General features: G+C 39.3%; 2 protein-coding genes across 2 annotated transcripts; both read right to left on the reverse strand.

Annotated features, from left to right (window-relative positions):
- Positions 1–2085: 2085 nt before the first annotated feature.
- On the reverse strand, positions 2086–3111 carry LOC126852893 (piggyBac transposable element-derived protein 4-like). Its single transcript, XM_050598174.1, has one exon. The coding sequence runs from the start codon at positions 3109–3111 to the stop codon at positions 2086–2088; it is 1026 nt and encodes a 341-aa protein (XP_050454131.1).
- Positions 3112–20684: 17573 nt separating this feature from the next.
- On the reverse strand, positions 20685–21797 carry LOC126852894 (uncharacterized). Its single transcript, XM_050598176.1, has one exon. It carries the CDS (start codon positions 21795–21797, stop codon positions 20685–20687), a length of 1113 nt encoding a protein of 370 aa, XP_050454133.1.
- Between the last annotated feature and the right edge of the window lie 385 nt (positions 21798–22182).

A 22182-nucleotide genomic window follows, 5' to 3' on the forward strand; every position in this document is an offset into this window, starting at 1 on the left:
TATTACAAGCATCACAAAGAATGTCATTTACAGCGCATGCTAATAATTCACAATCAATAAATGATTCATTGTCAAATATATCATTTTTAAATATCGCTTTTGCAGCATCATACATATTAGTAACATTATTAAGTTGTGAAACGTTAACAAATTGTTTAAATTTTTTGTTAACTATATGTGTATTTTCACACAGCCAGTAATACATATGATCAATACATTTTTCAAAATCAAATAAATATAATACAGTTTGTATTTTCATGTATAAAGAATTATCATATATTATCATTTTTATAATATCAGAATCAGATATTTTAACCGCTTCGATTATTAAATCTCGAATCCGCAACGGAGGTGGCTGTACAAGTCGTTCGATATCCACACATTTCTGCATCAACGATTTCCATGTTTCAAAAGGTAATACTATTTGATTGCCTCGGTTATCACCAAGAATCAATTGCACGCAAGACACGGTCCCAACGCTTATTCCATTTTTCAAATATTTGTATGATGTTGGGGTTAAGGCGTATCTTCTGCCAAGTATACGAACTGAGCGACGAGGCTCGGATAAAACGTTATAAAAAGAATATTTTAATAAATATTTATTTAAGAAAAAAATATGAAATGTTTTAAGTTAATCGAAACTCACTTGTTATATTTCTTTTTCTTATGCGGAGTTTCATCATTTTGAATCAGAATATAATAATTCATGCGGTTTCCTCGAGCAGGATACATTTTTATCTGAACTTTTCACACAAGCGGTCGATGCAATACTAAAGGTCTCGGGTTCAAATTCAGCCAGAGACAAAAATTTCATAGGATTCTTGATCGCCATCTCTCGGCAGGCAATGGCAAACACATTAAGAGTTTGTTGCCATGAGCACCGTTCTAATTAAGCCGTTCGGAACCGCCATTAAATTTGTAGGTCCCATATGTCTGCGGCAACATGACGCATATGTCACTTGGGGTCATCACGCCTCTGTCAAGAGACGTAAAGACTTTCAAACGCTGAAATTATTTCGTCAAATGACAAGTTGAAAGATTTATTATTAAAGTGTTGTTAATTTTTCCGCATATAATTCTAAAAATACATTTGTTATTATAATTTTAAAAATTAAATAAATAAATATGTAGAAATATAAAGATATAGATATGATACTTTACCGATTATCTAATTTGTTTCCTAATTCTATATTAATTTTACTTTTAATATCTCCGTGATATTCCTCTTGAATCATAATTTTATTAATTATTTCAATTTTCTTTTTTTATATTCATGTTTATCATCAAACATCCAAGGATATGTAATAATAAAAATGATGTTTGTAGGCTCTTTACCCACTCCAATAATCAATTTTATTCTATATTACATAAAATAAATTATAAGAAATTTAACCAATAATAATATAAACAATATATTTAAAATCTTTTTAATTACCATTAACACGTTCCATGCCACGTGTACCATTTATGGTACACGCTAAACTTGACCATCAGGCCACGTGTACCATAAATGGTACACGCAGACATATTCATTTAAAGCGCTAAAAACGTACATTTTATGACAAATTTGGTTCTATAAAATATATTTCCACCAAAAGGATGAAGCACTGTAAAAAATGCAGCATAGAACAGAGCAGATAAATTTGTTTAATCGTTATATACATGTTATATACAATAACTATTAATTACATAGAATGTTTGAACTTTTTAAAGCAAGGGCTGCATAAAAACGGTTCGTTCGGGCAATCACTGCAGAACGTCACTACTCTTTTGGTTTTCTGTCGCGCAACTTCAGTGCCGAATTTTTTAACATTTTCTTTGTAACAGGAAGTGCAGCGCTTTCTAACAGTCTCCGCTCTGCCCGCTTTCTTTTGTATTTCGTGTCTTTTTCTATACCTTGTTGTAAGTTTAGGAGTCAAATTGTTGTTGTCATCTTCACAATAACACAAATAATTTACTAATTTTTTTCTAAACTCTAGTATTGATACAGATTCGTGATGCCGAGTATTATATAAAATCCAAGCGTTTACAACAGATGTGTTTAGGAAAAACTTAAGCGCTACTTTTTTATACCATTTTAAGGTCTTACGTAATGGAGTACGCAGTCATTTGGTCCGAAATATCGACGGAACTCTTAGCATCATTATAATCAAATACGAGTTTCGGTTTAACCCTATCAGATCCGTTTTTCCTAACAGTAACCGTCTCTATAGAGTGTTTCGTAGATAACATCAAGACATCCCGTTTGTCCTTCCATTTCATTAACGTGATTCCATCTCTATTTTCTTTGGCAAATATTTCTCCTCGTCGCAATTTCTTTTGAACCACTTCTTTGGATATTCTACGTCGATTTGATCTAATTGTCCCTATTACGTGGGTATTTCTAGCAAGAAACTCTTGGGCCAAGTCAATGCTGGTATACCAATTATCAACACATAAGGTATGCCCCTTATCAAAAATGTTTTCACAAAGTGACACAGCAACTGTCTTCGGTGTAGTTTTCTCCTTCCCATGTTGGTGACCGCAATAAATTTCAAAATTATAGGTATATCCCGGTTTGAAGCAAAGCTTGAACACCTTTACGCCATATCTGTGCCGTTTTTGTTTTATATATTGCTTAAAAACGACACGACCACGAAATGGTATTATTGACTCATCAATACATACCATTTCTGGCGGATTATAATATTTCGCATAATTTTCTTTCAGTTTCTGAATAATTGGTTTAATTTTATACAAGCGGTCTTCAATATTTGCATTTTCGTTGTTCACGAAATGGAGCATTCGTAATAGAAGTTCAAAACGGTTTCTTGACATCACCAATTTAGGAACGCTTTGGACGAATACTGGATCCTTTGACCAATATAAACTTATTTCGGGTAATTTTACTAACCCCATCCAAATAAGAAGGCCGAATAGTTTTTTTATTTCAAATCTGTTCGTGGGAATCCATTGGTTCAGACGAGATGAATGCTTCTGAGATAATGTTTGTGTTGTGTAGATATTTGTTTGCTCTGCTATATCTTCGAACATTTCTTCAGTGATGAATAATAAATAAAACTCCTCTTCTTTCCACAAATTATCCAATAATCGTGTTCCCGGTGTACCCATGAATGGGATCAGTGAAGGTTGGTTTCTATCCACTGGATAGTTGGATCTATCCACTGATCTTCTAAATTATTCGGAATATTTTGTGCTTCACACTCACTGTCCGAACTATACACAATTCGTCGGCATTTTGGTCTACGACGCGCGGTAACCTCAATTGAGGTGTCGCTTGACTCATCGGAGGATGATAATATAAATCTACGCGAGCTCTTTATAGTAAATGGAAGTTCTGTATCACTAGAACTAGAGCTGGAACTATATACGTCTTGTGCTTCCATATTGCCTATCATTGGGGATAAAAATTAAAAGTTGGATCACTTTATCAATACAAAAATTAACTATAAGATGCAAGAATAAACTAACGAAAGTTACGAATAAAAACTTATTTTCGAACAGAAACAAACAAAATCACAAAATGCTGTCTCCGTATATTTACTTACTCCCTCTTTTGTTAAATACTTTATTTCTCTCGTTTTTTACTTTGTTTTAAACAAATTCGAATGCAGCAAGTTCTTTTTACTCTTCAAAAAGTTTCGATCTTTAGAGTCGAACTGACTCCAGCGCCACGTGTACCATAAATGGTACACGATGTGGCAACCACACAAAACAAGCTAAATACTTATTGACTTATGATATAATGAAATATTATGGGATAATATACCAATCTTTAGACAAAACTTCAAATGGCCTGTACGACAAGTTGGGCAAAAACGGCTTGGCAGGGAACGTGTTAATGTTTCAATTTTATTAATCGTATCGATTACTACTTTTGCTTTAAGACTATCCTCTATATAATATATATTAAAAATTTGAAAAGTCATCATCTATACTGGAGCTATATATTAAATTACTTTCTTTTTTTGTTCTGCTATATATCTGTATAATGTAGTCTGTATATATTTTTTACATTTGCAATAATCAATTGCGATCAATTGGTTATTTTATATACAATAGCATTTTTTATAAAGCAGTAAAACAGAAAAAAAAGTAATTTATCCATTCTTCAGCACCGGTCCTGCGGCCTAAGCCAGTACTCCCGCTCCGGAAAGCACACTTTGAATGACGCCTTGAGAGCACGAATGGCTAACATTTTATCCTGCCCCATGCTAAAGATAGGATAAAAAAGGACTCCGTTGGGAAGTTTGGTGTGCCTGGTGCCAGCCCTCCATTTTCCCTCGCATCTCAGATGGTATAAACCGCCGAAACAGCCGCGGCGACTACCGTGTGGCATAGCGGCTCAATATCAAGTAACATCCCCATTGCCGCAATTGGCGTGGTCTTCATAGCCACAAGAGCCCTTCTTAGGATAAGAGCCCTCAAGTGTTCTAGCGATGCTTTTGCCGAGACTAACTGTACTACCCTAGACCACTATACCACTGCAGCATATAGCAGCCTAGATCTGAGGAAAGCAGAGTAGATCCAGTATAACATCTCCGGCCTGAGGCTCTAGACCTGGCCAAAGGATCTTCTGCAAAGTCAGAAGTAGGAGGTCCTACAGCGATCCTCCAGGTGCTCCAAGTCAGTTTCCTATCCAGGATGACTCCGAGATATTTCACCGACTTGGCCGGTGTCAGCCTGATACTCCCAAGATGAGTTCCACCACAATGCCCAGCTTGTATTTGCGAGTGAATATGACCAGCTCCGTTTATCAGGATTAACCGAGAGTCCAGAGCTGCCGCACCACTCCTCTACTACTCCGAAAGCGCTCTGCGTGAACTCTAGAAGCGTGTCCAGGAAGGGTCCTCGCACAACGATCGCCAGATCATCTGCGTATCCCTGCGCAAAGAAACCCTTGTCATTAAGTTTGTTGAGTAACTCATCAATTACTAAGCACAATAGAAGTGGAGAGAGCACTCCGCCTTGCGGGCATCTTCGATCCACACAGCCGTCGACACTAACAGTTCCGAGCGTCGTTACAACTCTCCGACGGAACATACCCCTGATTCACTGGATCAGCCTGTCTGGAACGTTGCTTCCTTGCAAATCATCTCGTGAGAGGTATTATTAAAGGCATCCTCTATATCCAGAAAAGTTCCCACCGCGTAGCCTCCCTCCATGTGATCTCTCTCAATTTGGGAGACCAGAGAATGAAGCGCCGTTTCGGTAGAGAAACCCATTTTATAAGCATGTTGGTTTCCATGCAGCAGACGCTGCCCGAGAACAATATTCCTCAGACAGATCTCAACCAGCTTTTCCAACATTTTCAAAAGAAATGAGGTTAGGCTGATCGGTCTGAACTCCTTGACAGAGGTGCAGTAGGTCCTACCGACTTTGGGTATGAATACCACTCTCGCCAGCCTCCATGCCTTGGGGATGTATCCCAAAGCAAGACTCTCAACAAAATAAGCTCTCAGAATCCGCGTGAGCGGCCCACTAATCTGTACGAGCCCCTCTTGTAGGAGCGCCGGAAAAATTCCATCCGGTCCAGCAGACTCAAATGATTTGAAAGTTTCAACGGCCCACTTCGCCTTCTCGGGTTTTACAATGCTGGCTGCCAATTCCCAGTCACACTCGCGTGCCCTTAGTTTGGGTTCCGCGGTCCAAGCGTCAGAGTTGACATCAGGTCTCCTCCTGAAACCCGAAAAATTGGTCTCCAAAAGATGAAGCAGATATCGTTCTCCGGAAACCACGTCCCCATCCGAGAAGCGTATTGCCTGCAGATTTAAGTCCGGGTTTCTTACCAGAATTCTGCAGTGCCTGAAGGTTTCCGGAACCTCCTCCATAGACTCACAGAACCTTCTTCAGCTCTCTCTCCCTCTCTTGGCGGCTACTACAGAATCCCTATAGGTCTTCTGGGCCCTCCGATAGAGGTCTCAGTCGAACGGGCGATCCGTGTTCCGGGCTTCCAGGCAAGTCGAGCTCCCTCCTTGAGCCTCTGCAGTCCCGGTCCCCACCAAGAGACCCTCTTGTTAGAGTGAACCGCTCTCGCTGGACAGTTCTTTTCGAAGCTGCCCATTAAAGCTCTTTGTAGATAGTCGCAGAGATCTACCTCGGCGCCGGTCCCGTGCCTCTTAGGAAAGCCACATAGACCAGTGGAAAGATCTTTTCGGAATGAGTTCCAATCCGTCCTTCTCGGATTTCTTCTATAGATTGCCTCAAGGGACAGCTCAGATGAGACCTGCCATCCAACAAACTTCGGAATCAGATTCATAGAACATAAGATGAGATCTAGTATCTCACGCCTAAGTACATTCTGAAATGTTGGCTCGTTGCCCATGTTCAGGATCTCCAGATCAGTGGCCACTAGATACTTCAAAAGCCTCCTGCTCCGATCATTGATATTGGTGTTATCCCAAACCATGTGGTGCGCATTAGCGTCGCATCCCACAATCAGCGGCAGTCCCTTGGCCTGGCAATACTCCACCAACTTTACCACCAGGTCCTGGTGGAAGTGAGCCCCCCCTTCTCATGCGGGAAGTACGCTGAGCTCACCTCTACCTTCCTAGTCTCACCTGTGTTGGATCTGCGAAGATCCATCACGATCGCCGCAACATCCCTGGAACAGAACTTCGGCATGAGCTGCGCTTCCAATCCCTTGACCGCAATTGCGACCCTGGAATTGGCTCTATGAAAGACTTGAAGAGTCTACCACAGGCTGCAATGCCCCTAATGCAGCCCCTGTAAACCCAGGATTCCTGCATTAGGGTGATACATATATACACCACAGCTTTGCTCCTGGCCAGAACAGCCGAGGCTCTTGCTGTAGTGCAAGTTAATCTGGGTGAATCCTACTGTCGTTATGCCCACTTTATTGAGGGTCTGACGCTGGCTGGGATTCTCCCTGTCTTGTCGCCTCGCTACGAGCCCCGAGCAGAACCACAGTGATCTCCTCGAGCGCATAGCTAAGCTTAAAGTCCCGCGCCCTCAACTTGAGGACGCTGGACTCCGGGATGCCGAGAATGAGATTTCTCCTCTCAGAGGAAGCCCCAACATTCTCGGCAAAAATCTGGCCGTGGCGATGCCCGTGGATTCTGCTTCTCTAGCAGCTCCAGGACCGCCGTCGTAGGCACTGGAGGATCCAGAACCCAGACAGCAGCTCTGTTGCCGCCTTTGAAGCGTGTCCAAGCCCACTACTCTAAGCTTGGCGCCCTCCCAGGGAGAGATGTGCCCAATTCGCTCAGAGAGCCAATTGAGTGCCATCTCATCCTCTCTCCTAATAACGACGGCACGGTTGTGAAGCACCGCAGTCTCCGTGAATCGAAGAAGAGGGCCTTCCCGGATCCCCGCCACCACCGCTCCCCGTAGCAAGGTCAACTGCTTCATCATCATCATGCGGAATCATCGCCTGTTAGGACGATTGTTCAGTCCTCCTGAACACTGGCCCTCACCGGGGGGTCGGTAGCAAAAATATAGGATCCAATTGTCTGAGCTCTATGCTTCTTAGTTACCCTTTGCACCGAAGGGGAGGTATCCCCAGAGCCCGTCTGTCCTCTTTTGCCAGTGGACCCCTTTCTCCCTTAGGTGTCGCCCCAAAAGCCCCAGAGGAAAAGGGATCTCTGCTAAGGCCAGCTTTCTGTCCCTCTTGGCCCTCCTGTTCTCAGTACCACAGCGGTTCCTCTTGCGAGAAGTCACTGCTTCACTGATAGCGGTCCCGTTCTCCCCGAGTCCTGAAGAACCCGTTCGGGAGCCGAGGCCGTTACCCCTGAGAGTTGGAGCCCTCACTCTCAGTCCCCCCAAGACCGTCATTGATTTTAAAATTAGAAACATCCATAATTGGTCCCACAAGAAGCTAGGGAATGGAAGTCCACCCAGGCAGAGCCCCGCATGCCCGGGTAAACCTAGATACTCTGGGGTTTCGCTCGGTACCCCAGAAACATCGTTCACGACACTGCACCCCCAGTGCTACGCAGTCCTCACCACGGCTTCCAACTTGAGGAGTCGGTCCGCGGCAGTAGCCTTTCCAGCCCCCGACAGGGTATTACGTCCGCGGGGCCAGTTATAGCCATCACTACCCAGGAGCCTACTCGAGTGGTCAGAAACCGAACTTCTCCTGGGCAACCTCCTATCCGCTTCCCGAAGACGCGCCTGATAGGCGCTCAACCCACGGGAAAAAAAATGTAAATAAAAAGAAAAAATGTTATAGTGAGCGAACAGAAATAATATGAAATGACACAGGACAAAAAACTGCAAAAAGCGCCGCTATAATGAAACAATTTGGCGCTTTTTCGTAAGGATAAAAAAATGATGATATCGCGTCGCTTTTCTTTGCGTGACATGTTCGTAATGTGTAGAAGTTATGAGCATGCAAAGATAAAGGTAAATGAGTGAGATCAAAACGTAAGAAAAAATAGAGGATATCAAGAATGCGCATAGTTTTTTGAGGTTTTTACATCACAAATTATTTAGCCTCAAATGTCACATGTACAGTCTCATTCCGACTCATCTCTTGAACTCATTTTACGCAAAACAAGCGCGGTTCTTTTGCTTTCTCCATCAAAAAGAGCGAAGAAGAATTACACACAAGAATAACAGAGAAATTAAATTGGTTGATAGAAAAAACCAGATCTTATTTGCCACAGGATTCTCCTGTAAAGTATTTTTACTCGGTGCCTCCCATTGAGAATAATGACAACTTCTACAAAATAAGATTAAAATCACATTCTGATTACTCCCTCCCGTCTTCCAAACCTATTAATTTCTCTCTTATTCCCCCCTCCTCCGAATCCTCTTCCCTCCTTTCTCCCAATCCAGAATGGTTAATAAATTTGTCTAATATTCCTATTCCTAGTGAAGTACAATGTTTATTACAATTAGGAAACAGATTTTGTCTATCTATCTTCCCGACAAAAAAAAAGATCGCCGAACTTATTAAACATATTGAAAAAAACATCAGAGATCTTCTTTCGGATGTTACGGGTAACATTAGGAACGCGAGCATTAATGTAATTGGCAAATTTTTATCTCCTCCCTCCAATCCTTCTAAGATCAATCGCCACAATGGCACAATGACAAGAATTACAAGTAGTTTCTTAAAAAACCATCCGGACCTTTTAATCACACGCGCGGATAAAGGCAGCACAACAGTAGTCCTTGACAAATCTGAGTATACACATAAGATGGAGTTATTGTTGAATGGCAAAAACACTTATTCGATTGTTAATAAAGACCCTGTCAAGAAAATTATCAACGATCTTTGTACTTTAATAACCAGATGGAGAAAGCATGATTACATTTCTGCTAGTAAATCACGAGCATTATTTCTTAGCGATGGGGTGCTTCCTCGAGCATACGGTCTGCTGAAAATCCACAAGGACAATCCCTCTCAGGATAATCATTTCATCTATTAATAGTCCTCTTCATTCCTTTGCCGCCTTCCTACATAACATTATTTTTAAGAGTATCCCAAAATCCAACAGCCACATATCAAATAGTTACGATTTAGTCAACAAATTAAAATTCTAAAATATTGGAGGAACACCATCAACTCGCCTCATTAGATGTGATTTCTCTTTTCATCAACGTTCGAATTGACCTGGCAATTAGGGGCATTGGAAAGAGATGGCATTTCATTGAAAAAATACCTCTATCCCTTACAAAGAATTTTTGGCGGGCGTCCGGTTGGTTCGTAACTCAACCTTTTTTAAATTCAATGGAAGAATTTATAGGCAAACGTTTGGTTCTCCTATGGGTTCTCCCTTGTCTCTGGTCTTGGCGGACATTGTCCTCCAGGATTTGAAGGAGAAGGCCATCTCTATGCACCCTATAAAAGTGCCTCTATATTTCAGATACGTGGATGATATCCTTTTTGCCTCTCCTATTTCCTCTTTTTCTACCATCCTATCCTCATTTAATTCTCTTCACAAGAGATTACAGTTTGCATTAGAAGCGAGAACAATAATAACATAAACTACTTAGATCTTTCCATTAATTTAATCAAAGGAAAATTATTTGCGATTGGTATCGAAAACCGACTTTTTCGGGGAGGTTCCTCAATTATTATTCCCAACACTGCTTTGTCACAAGAGGGGGACTCTATTACTAGACTTGTTGATCGGGTTTTTAGATTATCGCACCCCCTCCTATTATGAAGAAAACCTGAATCTAATTATCAGCATCCTTTTAAATAATGATTATCCCCTGAGGTTTATTTTCGATACCATACATAATAGAATCAAGTTTCTAATTTCAAAAAACACTCCTTCAAATAACACTCCCTTCTTTTCCTCTCCCGGCTCTCCTTCTTCCTCTCTCCCATATTTCACTATTCCTTTTATAAGAGTCATCATGGAAAAATTGTCCCCATTAATTAGAGGGATTAATAATAAGTCCATGGCCTATGTTTGTCCCAACAAACTTAACAGTATCAACATATATCAAAACATACAAAGATCCCCTTCTTTCGAAGAATCATTGCAATGTAGTCTATAAAATTTACTGCCAAAATTACGATGCTTCGTATGTGGGACAAACGGGCAGACAATTATCTACACGAATTAAAGAGCATCGTTCTAATATCAACAGAACGACAACTTCCCACTCAGTCATTACTGAACACCGGCTTTTGGGACATGAATTTGATTAGAGCAATATTCGTATGTTGGACTAAGAATCCTCCTATGCAAAAAGATGCATTTCTGAAATGCTACACGTCAAACAACAAAAAAAATGGCATCAATTTACAGGAGGATACCGTCTCCTTGACGGCTCTTATTTCCCTATCTTACAAAAATGCTCGCATTAATGTTTCCTCTTTGTCAGGTCTTTTTCTTTCTTTGTTTACAATCCCGAGTTTATCTATATCTGTTCTCCTTGTTCCCCTTTAATTTTTGCTCCTCTTCTGCCATTGTTTTTGTCTCGTTATTCCATCTATATTTGTCTCTTTGTTTTCCTTGCTCCTCTCCCAATTTGTGTTTGTCTCATTTGTCATCAGATCGACTTACCGATACAACAACTTTCTGTACACTTAAAATTTTAAAAGAAATTTTTCACAACAGATTTTATCTCTTGATTATTTAATAATTTATTTAACAGTCTTTTATTCCTTTTGACGGTGATTTGTTCGATTTAATTAATTTTATTCCAGTGTTCATCCTCTTATTTCATCCTCTTATGTAAGTATTCCACATCTCCATCCTTTGCTTTCATGTGTTTATGTTACTTGCTCTTGACATAATTTCTTCTTATTCATTCGATAGACAGACTTTACGCTCGATCGGACTCTCCGTTTTCTAATTCTTTGAGTGCGTTTCCGGAGATTCACCATCCCAAATGCGACATGCACTCATACGAACGTTTCAGTTTCCAAAAACCATTGAGGATTCCTTCTCTCACGTGGGGAATTCGTTTATCTTCAACACAGATGTTGCGGTTTGTCATCCTCGCATACATATCTTAACGTATTAAGTAAATGTAATAACTTTGTAACGCTGGGTTATTCATCCATATTCGTTTTGCGTTGCGACGGTTGGCTTGAATTGCCATTGTGAATTTCATTTTCATTATTATTATAATTTTTGCTACGTCCACTGAAGAGGACCCGAAGAGGGTTGAAACGTATGTTACCATTAAATTTGCATTGTAATTGAATTGTAATATTTAATTTTTTTAAATTTAAATTTAATTTTTCTCTTCATAATTACTGCGTCTGGGCTCCAATTGGCCTCCTTTTATTCAAGTTGATATTATCTTTAGAGCCTTTCCATACTCCATCTCTTAATCATTTTTTCTTATTAGAAAAAATAGAGATATAGTGAAGAAAGAAATAGAATAAACAGAAATGTAATAAAATAATGAAAAATAAAAAACACTTAAAAAAACAATTAAAAAAAGAAATAAGAAATTAATAAAATATAATACAAAACAGCTCTTAATTTTTAGATTCAAAAGAGAAGATCGATAGATATTTTTATATTACCAAATATACATGCTAGCAGAATAAATAAATTACTTCAACATAAAATTTTAAAAAGAAATTTTGAATATTTTTACTTTGAAAAAAAAGTCTATTTGCTTATAAATATATAAACAAACATAAGCGTGTATAAATATATCTATATAATATATTTATATAATATTATATCTATATAATAATATCTATGTTATATTATCAATATATATATATATATATATATATATATATATATATATATTTTTATATTTGCTATAAGAATCCTCACGACAATTGATTATTATTTAGCTACATCGTATATATATTTATCTTGTTTGAACATTCAAATAAAATTTATTTGTATGCCATTTATATTTGATAACATCAATGAATAAAATATATTCAATTTTTTTTCCATTCATAAATTAATAAATATCTGTAAATAATAACCAATCGTCATAAAGATTTGTATAATCAATATAAAATATATATAGATTATATTATATAGATATATTTAGAAAATAGCAAAATATAAAAAGAAAACAACTTATAGCATTTTTCATGTCATAAAACACCTAAAATAATTTATATTTATGTAGGGAAGCAAAAATAAAAAAGATCAAAAAACACATATAATAAAAGAATAGAATAATATAAGAAAATACTAATATGAAAAAATATAATAAAACAGTAGCAGAGAGAGAGAGAGAGAGAGAGAGAGAGAGAAGTAATCGCGTAAGAATATTATGTGTGAGAACAAGCTGAACGATATGTACATAATGAAGGAACAATTAGAAAGAGACAGAATAAGCAGTATCAGAAAAAGAAAATACGAGAAACTGCTATAACGTTAGTGCGTACATATATATTATTCTCACAAACATGAAAGAGACAAAGATACGATTATGTCTGTCCTTATCATGTTAGAGTTCCCAGAAGTAAGAGTTTGGACAATCTGTGGATTTGAAACAAAATGGCGTCGATAGTTACCAAATGTATATATAGCAACAGTTGTACACATTTTGTGTAAAATTTATATGAGAAGTTTGGTTTATAGATTTATCTACTATAAACAGGTAATTATACATTATGACTTAAACTTATTCGGTTAAAACAAATAAAACTGTATATATCTGATTTTATTTGTAAATATGACATTTTAACCTTCTCATTAATCATTACATTTATTAATGATCTAAATATTATTACTTCGCAGAAAATGACTGGTTATTGTGTCATTGGAAAAACAATAGCAAAAAAGATTTTTCGCTGAGACGATTTCCATCCAATAAAGAACGAAAGATCTTATGGGTGCCGAAAATAGGCCGGAAGAATTGAAAACTCTCTCCGTACTCACATATTTGTGAAGTAAGTATATAATATATTTATGATATTAATATTATGTCATTGTAATATTATGTAATTAATGGTATAATGTCATATTTTTTATAGGTCCATTTTGCTGAAGATATGTGGGATAAACCTCGAATTGATGGAAAAAGGAAGTTAAAATACAATGCTGTGCCAACAATCTTTCCCACTGTTCAAAAAGAAAAAGAAATAAAGAAAACTCTTATCTATCCTCAATTCTCATAAAACGTACAACATACAAAATTCTCAAGAAAGCTCTGTTCAATTTAATTTTAATGCCGCAAATTTAATTTATTGCAGCAACATCCAAATTAGTTAATGAATCAACTGATTAAGCTGATTCCCGTTAATGAATCAACGTTGGAATCAGCTTTATTACAAATAGAAGAGCTCAGAAGAAAGTTCAAAGAAGCAAATGAAAAACTGCAAATCGCCGATACAGTCATTTACAAAGCTGAGAAAACAAAAAGAAACCCTTTTGCAACAAATAAGAAAATTAAAAAGTCAAAAGAGACTACGTAAGTAGTATAGGGGCAACTATAGTGAGAAAGGAATGTCCCCCCTTTTCCCCCTTGGCGCCAGCCCCCCGCTGTGATCCCTTCCCCCCTGTCCCCCTGGGCAGGTACCTGAGAAAAAAAGAGTGGGGACTCGTGGACGTCCACGAGGCGATTTTTTAATTTTAAAATTTTTTTAAGAGTGGGGAGAGTCGTGAACGTGCACGAGGCAGTTTTTTTATTTTTTATTTTTTCCTGGGCTGGAAATACTCAGGCTGGAACCTGGGTCCTCTGCTTTTCTGGTCGGGGTCCTAGTGCGGTGGGCTAACTGAAATCTTACAAGAGTGAGAGTTAGATGTGGCATTTAAGCGAAGAGTAGGTCTCTCCGGCCCGGTGACCGAGCGCTCCGAGTGGTTTCTCCTATAGTTGCCGGCTGTTTGATTGGTTCCGACGCGCTGGAAAAACGAGAGAGAAAATAGAGTGAGAGAGAGAGAAAGTCGACAAGATGTCCGAGGTGTCAGCAGCCGGTAAAATATCGGGCGCCGAAGACAGCAGAGATGTCCCATTGCATTCCCCTCTCCTCCTCCTCCTCCTCCTTCTCCCCAGCCCTGTGGAAAATCGAAAAATATCGCATGACATACGGCATCTCTCGCCTTCGACCGTCCTTACGGAAAAACTTCGAAATGCAGCGAGCGCGTCGCCCGTGTTTCCCCTTCTTGCTGAAAAAAGAAAAATCGTCTAGTGCGGAATTATCAGATATCAAGATATACAAACGAAATACGAAGCGTTCATGATCGGACATGATTCTCCGCGCCGGTCGAGTCATGCAACGCAGGTAGACGCGATGTCGTCATCGGAGGCGATACGCTATCGGAGATTGAAAGAGCTATGGCGCCGCAGAGTCTAGGAAGGAAAGAAGGAAGAAGAGAAAAGGAAAAAATTGAACGTTTTCAGGTAATATTTAAAATAAATAACATTTTTATTTACGCTACAGAAATGTTTTGTACAATTTTCTTACAGCTAAATATAATATTTATAGTATTTACAAAAAGATGTTAACTCTTAATGGACGGAAAATATGGGAATTCGTAAGTTATTATATACATCGATAAAAGTGTGAGAATCGAGAAGAATCGAATATGAGAAATTATTTATCTATTATATATCTGTATGGTAGTGAACACCAAGAGCTATAGCACCGCAGAGTCTAGGAAGGAAAGAAGGAAGGAGAGAAAAGGAAAAAATTGAACGTTTTCAGTTAATATTTAAGATTAATAAATAAATTTTATTTACACAAAAATGTTTTGTACAATTTTTTTTTTTTTACATTGAAAATTTTTTTATGTTTCCGCGAAGGCCTCCTCGACCATACTTAATAATTCCCCGTCGTGGATGTGATTAAAGGGAATTTGTGGTGATGCAGGTGGTGTATCCCCCAAAATAATTGTTACATCCGATAAGGGGGATGCCAGTGGAGAACCATCCCGAATGTATTCTGGCGAGTAGCATGGTCGCGGAAAAGCAGTCGCCGAAGGCAGTCGCCCGATGTCTTTTTTATAGTACCCGATGAAAATAACATCGGGCTCGTTCACGTGTTGAATATTATCTTTTTTTTCTCCGCGACAGCAACGCTTGAGGGGGGTAGGCGCATAATAATATTCCTTGCCAGATCTAGTTTTCACTGTGCAAAAAAGATAAAAATATTAATTAATAAATGTTATTAAAATAAAAGCAAAGTATTAAAACGAATAAAATTTATTATTAAACACTTACTTTTATTCTTCCGGTAAATTTTTGACTCGAGAGATGTCCAGGATATTGCAAGCAGGTGTAGTAGTCGATGTTTGCCGATAACTGTAGCTCCAGCAAAGATTGTAGGAAAGTGTCTCTAAATCCTAAGGCTTCTCTTTTTATATTTTTTTCCGAAGGCGTATTCTGATTTTTGGAAGGGATTCTTCAAAATTTTAACAAATTAGAATTGTATGAAGCATAAGTGGGGAACCAACAATTTTAGTGAATTAGAAAAGTAGACGTATGGCGGGGATGCCAGGGTGGTGATAATAGAGGCGTCTTGAAAAATACAGGTAACGGGGTAGGGGAATATGACGTCATATCGTCGAAAAAAGAAAGCATGAAAAAATCAAACAATTTAAGTAAAAATCTCACATTTATTTTTATAATGATTTTACATATAATTAAAATATTACACTACTGTATTTTTTATAACATGACAATTTGAATTACATTATTAAACGTAACAGCGCATAGCATACAATGTTTCATTTGTTTCTTTTTTTGCAAAGAAAAATTTTACGAAATAACCGTACAATTAATCGATCGTTATGTTCGCAATCTTCGGTAAAAAGACTAAGAAATCGATTAAGATCATAACCATTGCACATATAATATAAAAATACGCAACTATAGTGTCCGCATGTTTGCGAAAAAATTCCTTGCAATTGTCGAGTATTCCAGTGATGAATAATGGAGTTTCGGCGGAGTCGAAGGAGAAATCCAGGGTGCAAGGGGGGTATTCCGTAGCTGTCAAAGTAGGTGGCTGTGCCATGCTCATCGAGGAAGAAGGCGACCCAATGTTTTCCAGGTCGATTGTGCTCGCCTGTATTAGCGACGATAGCTGTGTCGACCGTGTCCACACCCTCGGGACTCTGTCGGCAGGATAAACTCCCGCGTGTCTGGCATTGATGTGTCGTAATGCTTGTAAAATTTCGCGAGAGTTCATTTTTTTGATTCGACGGCAAACGTACGAGTGGTATTATATATTCGATAACTTCAGTATTTACCTCTTTCGGTTTCTCGTTTTGATCATCTTGTATCGCCGAGTCTTCAATGCCTGCTTGCACGGAGATCATAGTTGTTTCGATTTTGTTTTTGTCCATCCTCGACGATAATTCAAATTTTTTTTCTTCTTCTTTTCTTCCTTTTTTTCTTCTTTAATCGGGCTCACAAAATTTTCTTTTTTCTCTATTTCGCTATTTGACAGCGTTTTAATATTTTCATTTATGATATAAGAAATATCATCTGCATTACTGATTTCCTTGTTTTTGTCATAGGATATTTCACATTTATCCGGAGCGTGACAAGTTGGAGTACTATTGTTCCTAATGCCGTCGACGAAATTATTTTGCTCGAGTATCCAACATTTTAATTTGTTTGCGTTGCGTAATGCGCAATGAAAGATTCCGAATTTTCGAAATCCGTGATAACCACAATATCGTCCGCGTCCTTCTCTCGACGTTAGATTTTTAAATGCAGGGGAAATATCTTCCAAATTATATATATCTCTGGAGAGTAAATTTCTCAAATAGCTTGCTTTTTCACATCCTCTGACATAAATATATCGGGCATGTCTTGTTATTTCGCGTAGATGCGTTGTAAAATATTTCGGATTAGCTTCGCTGTCGAACCATTCAATACCATGATAATTTCGCGTGAGCCAATTATTTTGTCGTCTTACATTTTCCGGTAATTCGCCAAACGAATGCGGGGGCATCATAATCCAATGTCCGACAATTGGCGCGTCAACGGCGACAACGGCAACTTCTTTAGGGATAAATTTCTCGCGAGCATCACGGAAACCCTGTATGTCGACGATTATATCCATAATGCGAAAACCTGTGTGCTCCGGATAGCTAGTTTTAAACTCTTCGCGAAGCGTCGATACTCGTGTCTCGAATGAAACTGAAATCTTTTTTACCGTACTGCATGTTTTTTGATACGTAGCACGTTGATGTTTGCGATTTTGATCGCTTGTGGTGGAGGGGGAAAATTGGGAGAAAATTTTTCGAGTATTACATTATAGAGAACAACGGAAATCTAACCGGCAAAATCGACAATGACTTGCCGGGATGAGTCAATTTCTATGACATTATCAAACTCTGCGTAAATAATACAGTTAACGGTCTCGGTGAGTGCCTTCTCAAATCGCACTTCTAATCGTAAACTACCATATTTCACAAGATTCCAATGTCCTGCATAATTAGCCGATAAGTCGGGTGTAAGATCAAAAGCGAATAGCGTATAGCCCTTTGAATAATCATCTCTGCTTATAGAATTTCCTTCATTCAAAAAATGAATACCTGTTCCCGTGAAGAGCGTTTGATAAGCCTCGACGTAAAGCGATTCTTCTGTCGAGAAAGCGGGTTGTAACGGTCTACTGGGAATTTGCATGCCGTCGACGTACAGCGAGAAGAAATTTATTCCGTAATTTTTGAAATTAAACGGATTTAATTTTCTATCGCCGTTAAATGCTTTATTATTGACAAAACCAACTATTATTCTTTTCGGAAGTTGACCAAGTATTACATTATCTAACGATTCGCCCACAACACCGCTATGGATCGTGAATGTTTTAACCTCGACCCTCGTGAGCGGATATTTGGCCGTAACTTTACTCAGCATTCTTGCATGTGCGAGCAATAATCCGGCGCTTATCTTCGCTCTTCTCACTAGCAGACTCGCATCCAGTATATGAATTTTCGACGACGCACCGTTACTATCCATAAGACAGAACGAATCTTTCGAACGAACGAGCCTCAAACGTACTTCTACACCGTTAATTAAAAATTTGTCCTGATTGAAAACATCACAATGGAGATGGCCTATAAGATCTAGAGCTCGTCCTCCTCGTATGTAATGAGCGCGTCTCACGAGAGCGGAATTTGTCGTTTTTGATTCCACCGGCTCGTCCATTCGTCCGGGAGTATCCGCGTCCCATAGACATGAGGTTAGATGGGAAGTTTTTGCCGGTGAAGAATAATTTAACAACGCCTCGATGTAGGCGCGGTACGCGTAAGCGTTGTTTGGCGGCGATACGAGCTTTTGATTGAAATACACGTCGATCTGATTGAAGATGGAATGAAGTAAATGATTTACGGGGCCTACATTGTCCGTCGTCGCGCTGCCGCCTACGCCCGTAACGTATCCTGTGGAATCGCTTGACATTTCTACGCGTACGCGAAGACTCAGCATGGTGTGCGTGAGATCTAAATATTCTTCTCCGTGACCGGGAATGACGAATTCTATCGGCGAGTCGTCCGAGAGCGAAGTCACGGGTTTGTAATGAATCCATTGTGAACTCTCGATACTAGTTTGCGTGGGTGGTAAGGAGAAGAGGTCGAGTTCACTCTTTAAACACTCGCTCGAATGCGTATGAAGAAAGGACATGTCTTTTAATTAGCGTAAATTTTACTTTCTCGTCGCTATAATTTCCGCTTTCAAAGATTATATTTATACGTGCGTTTAAGAAAATATGTCGGATACGGTGCGCTTTTTACCGATTTTACGGCGTTTCGTGGATGTCTTAAGCCTTTTCACTGCTTTTTTCCTCCCCCTCCTCTTATTGCCCGCCGACCGCGTATTGGTTTTTTTCTTTCCGCGAGTCTTGATCTTCGACGAATTTTTCTTATACGTCCCGCGACGTTTACGCGATCCCGCAGATTTAGCGATGCACGTATTGAGCCCGACGAAAGGAAACTGAGCTACATGCATTTTCGCATCCGTCTTATATCCCGAACCTTTCATTAGACTGCTTATTTTTTCTTTAGCTTTTCTCTTAAGATTGTCGCGCGATTCTTCGAATCGATGTTTGGCCGCTACCTTAAACGGCATATTATTTTCAACATCGTCGATTATATTAACGCCGGCGCGTAAAGCTTCTTTCCCCACAGCCCGTACGCCTCTACTTAAATAGGGTAGTACGCGTCTGAATAATCCTCCGAGAAAACTGCCGATACCATGACCGCGTTGATAGGACGAACCAACGAAAACTCGCGGAATTCCGCCACCCCAACTACCACCATTTTGTAATTCGTCGTGATACATCGAATAATAATCCATTAACGTTCGAAATTTTTTTCTTCCGTTGTCGTGGATATAAATTTTTTTTTTTGTAATATCTACTCGATACGTCTAAAGTGCAATGTCACCGTTAACGTTCCAAATTCGAATGGTATACTCTGCCCCAGCTGATCTCTTATATCTATTTCTATTGTACGAAAGCACGTTTGACGCAGAGCTATGTATTGCGCGGGTGAGAAATGCTTTATCTGCGTGGATGCAAACGCGTAATCGTTTCGAGCATCGTGCGTGACTATTCGCAGAAGAGGAGATTGTACATCGCCCGTAATGTAAGGTTCACAAATATCGCAATAGACAAAGAGTTTGTCGGGAATAGCGCGCAACAAACTAGCCGGTTCGTCAGCTATTATCATGCGACTGTGTGGGAGTACAAAAATAGCAAATTATAAACTTCATCGTAAACCCATTCGGGTAAAACGTCAGATAGAACGGAACTACTTTCTAGTTTAATGAGTTCATTCGTATTTTTGTTTACATCGATGCCGATTTCATTGTAAAACCATGTTGGAAATGTTGGTGGAATAGGATCGCTATCGAGCTGAATCAGATCTCTATGCTTAACACGCGTGTCAAAACCGAGTATTCGTTGAAGTTTGTCGGAGAAATTTACATAATGAGTTATAGCGCATTTCTCTTCTTCACAGGAAAGTTTCATAACAATTTTACCACCAATGACAGTCTCGAATCGCCAAACGATATGCGAAGCCACGGATTCGGCTGTATAATTCACAGCATCTATAATATCTCGCACGGTCGAGTAAATACCCGAAGGTACTTGCGCTTTCATAGCGTTAATTGTCTTATCGCGCTCTGTAATATCGATGAATCTCATTAATCCTTCTCCGGCTCGTATATGTAAAAAACTACACGGAAATTGAATCTCCGTGAGCGCTACTTCCCACCGACCGTGCAAATCTACACGCTGAGGTAATTCTGTGGTGAAACAGGTGGTTTTATTTTCCGGAAAGTAGCGCATGCTGCTATTGCTCGGAAGAACCATATAAAATTCATCCTCCCTCATTTTTATCCAAAATCTTTAAGCTCTCAGCGGGTATCCAAGAATCGAATTTTGAAGGATATCCTTGCCAGCTAACTAATAATTGTTTTTTATTTCCACGACCCTTGCTTTTTATCACACGCTCGACGATAAATTCTTCTCCCTGCAAGTCTTTAATAACCGGCGCTAATTCTTGTTCGTAAAAAAACCCGTCTATAACTTCACCCGCTAAATCGCTTAGTTCGTATACGCGCGGTTTTCTCCATTCGAGAACACGGTGAATTCGAAATATTTCTTCGCTCCACTTTGCCTCGTATCCTTTCTCAAAGGCTACCTTTGCTCTACTGACCCGTACAAAATCACCCGCGTTATATTTAGCCTTTTGTCTACGACCGCGATTCTTTTTCTGCTCGATGTCATTCCAACGACGAATCATATTTTCACGCGCTACACGTGCATTTTCTCGCGTAACGACTGCAGGCTGCATTTTGATGGTGGAGTGACGAGTGTGATTGTAAGCGCGAACGATATCCTGCAAAACATCTATGTAACGCCTCGTATTTTTATGTGTAAAATAACGCCACATCCGTTCCTTGAGCGTTCTATTAAATCGTTCCACTATAGCTGCTTTGATATCGGGATTACGCGTTACGCGAAAACGAATATCTTTTTCTTTTAAGAAATTTTGTACATGACGAGCGATAAATTCTTTACCTTTGTCGGTTTGCAGGTATACGGGTAAACGGTCATTGTTTCTCGAGAATATGCGTTGAAAGGCTTTTACTACACAGCTACCTGTCTTATCACGTAAAGGTTCTACCCAAACAAATTTACTAAGGGCGTCGATAACCGTCAATAAATATGAATAGCCGTCATTGTAGCTTTTAAGATTACGTAGATCGATCAAATCAGCCTCCCATAAGTCATCGATGTTTGTCACATTATAATGTAAACGCGGAAATTTTCGGCGCACTGGACGATGCAGCGTGTACGCATCTTGCGATTTAAGCCAGTCGATGACTTCGTTACGCGTGAAATTCGGTTTAGCAGCTCGCGACAAATTGGCCGTCGCTGAATATCCAGCATAATGCGAGGGATTGTAATAGAATTTTTCGAGTTCCATCATTCGAGTTTGCTCCAGTCGAGTAAACCTTTTCTCTTCTTTGTCGGCGACAGCTCTACGTAATCTGTTAATGTTTTGTCACCCTCGTCCTCGCCGGCCGATATAAACGCCGTATCACCTTCGATTTCGCTAGATTCGTGCACCTTACGTCTACACGACTTTGAGCACGCTAATGAAGTTTTCGGAGTGGAACTTCCACGCGGTAACGTGCTTTTAATACGATGAGATCGTGCGGCCGTATGTAATAAATCGCGATTTCCAATGAAATTGGAAGGTGTGCCTATGTCATGTAATAAACGCGCAAATTGAATTCTTCCGGTTGCTTTTACTGTTTTCCTTTCGCGTATCGCATCATTTATAAGTTCGGTGATATTCGAATCCATTA

This window comes from Cataglyphis hispanica, chromosome 11 (genome assembly GCF_021464435.1).
Source record: "Cataglyphis hispanica isolate Lineage 1 chromosome 11, ULB_Chis1_1.0, whole genome shotgun sequence".
In the NCBI taxonomy this organism is placed as follows: Eukaryota; Metazoa; Arthropoda; class Insecta; order Hymenoptera; family Formicidae; genus Cataglyphis; species Cataglyphis hispanica.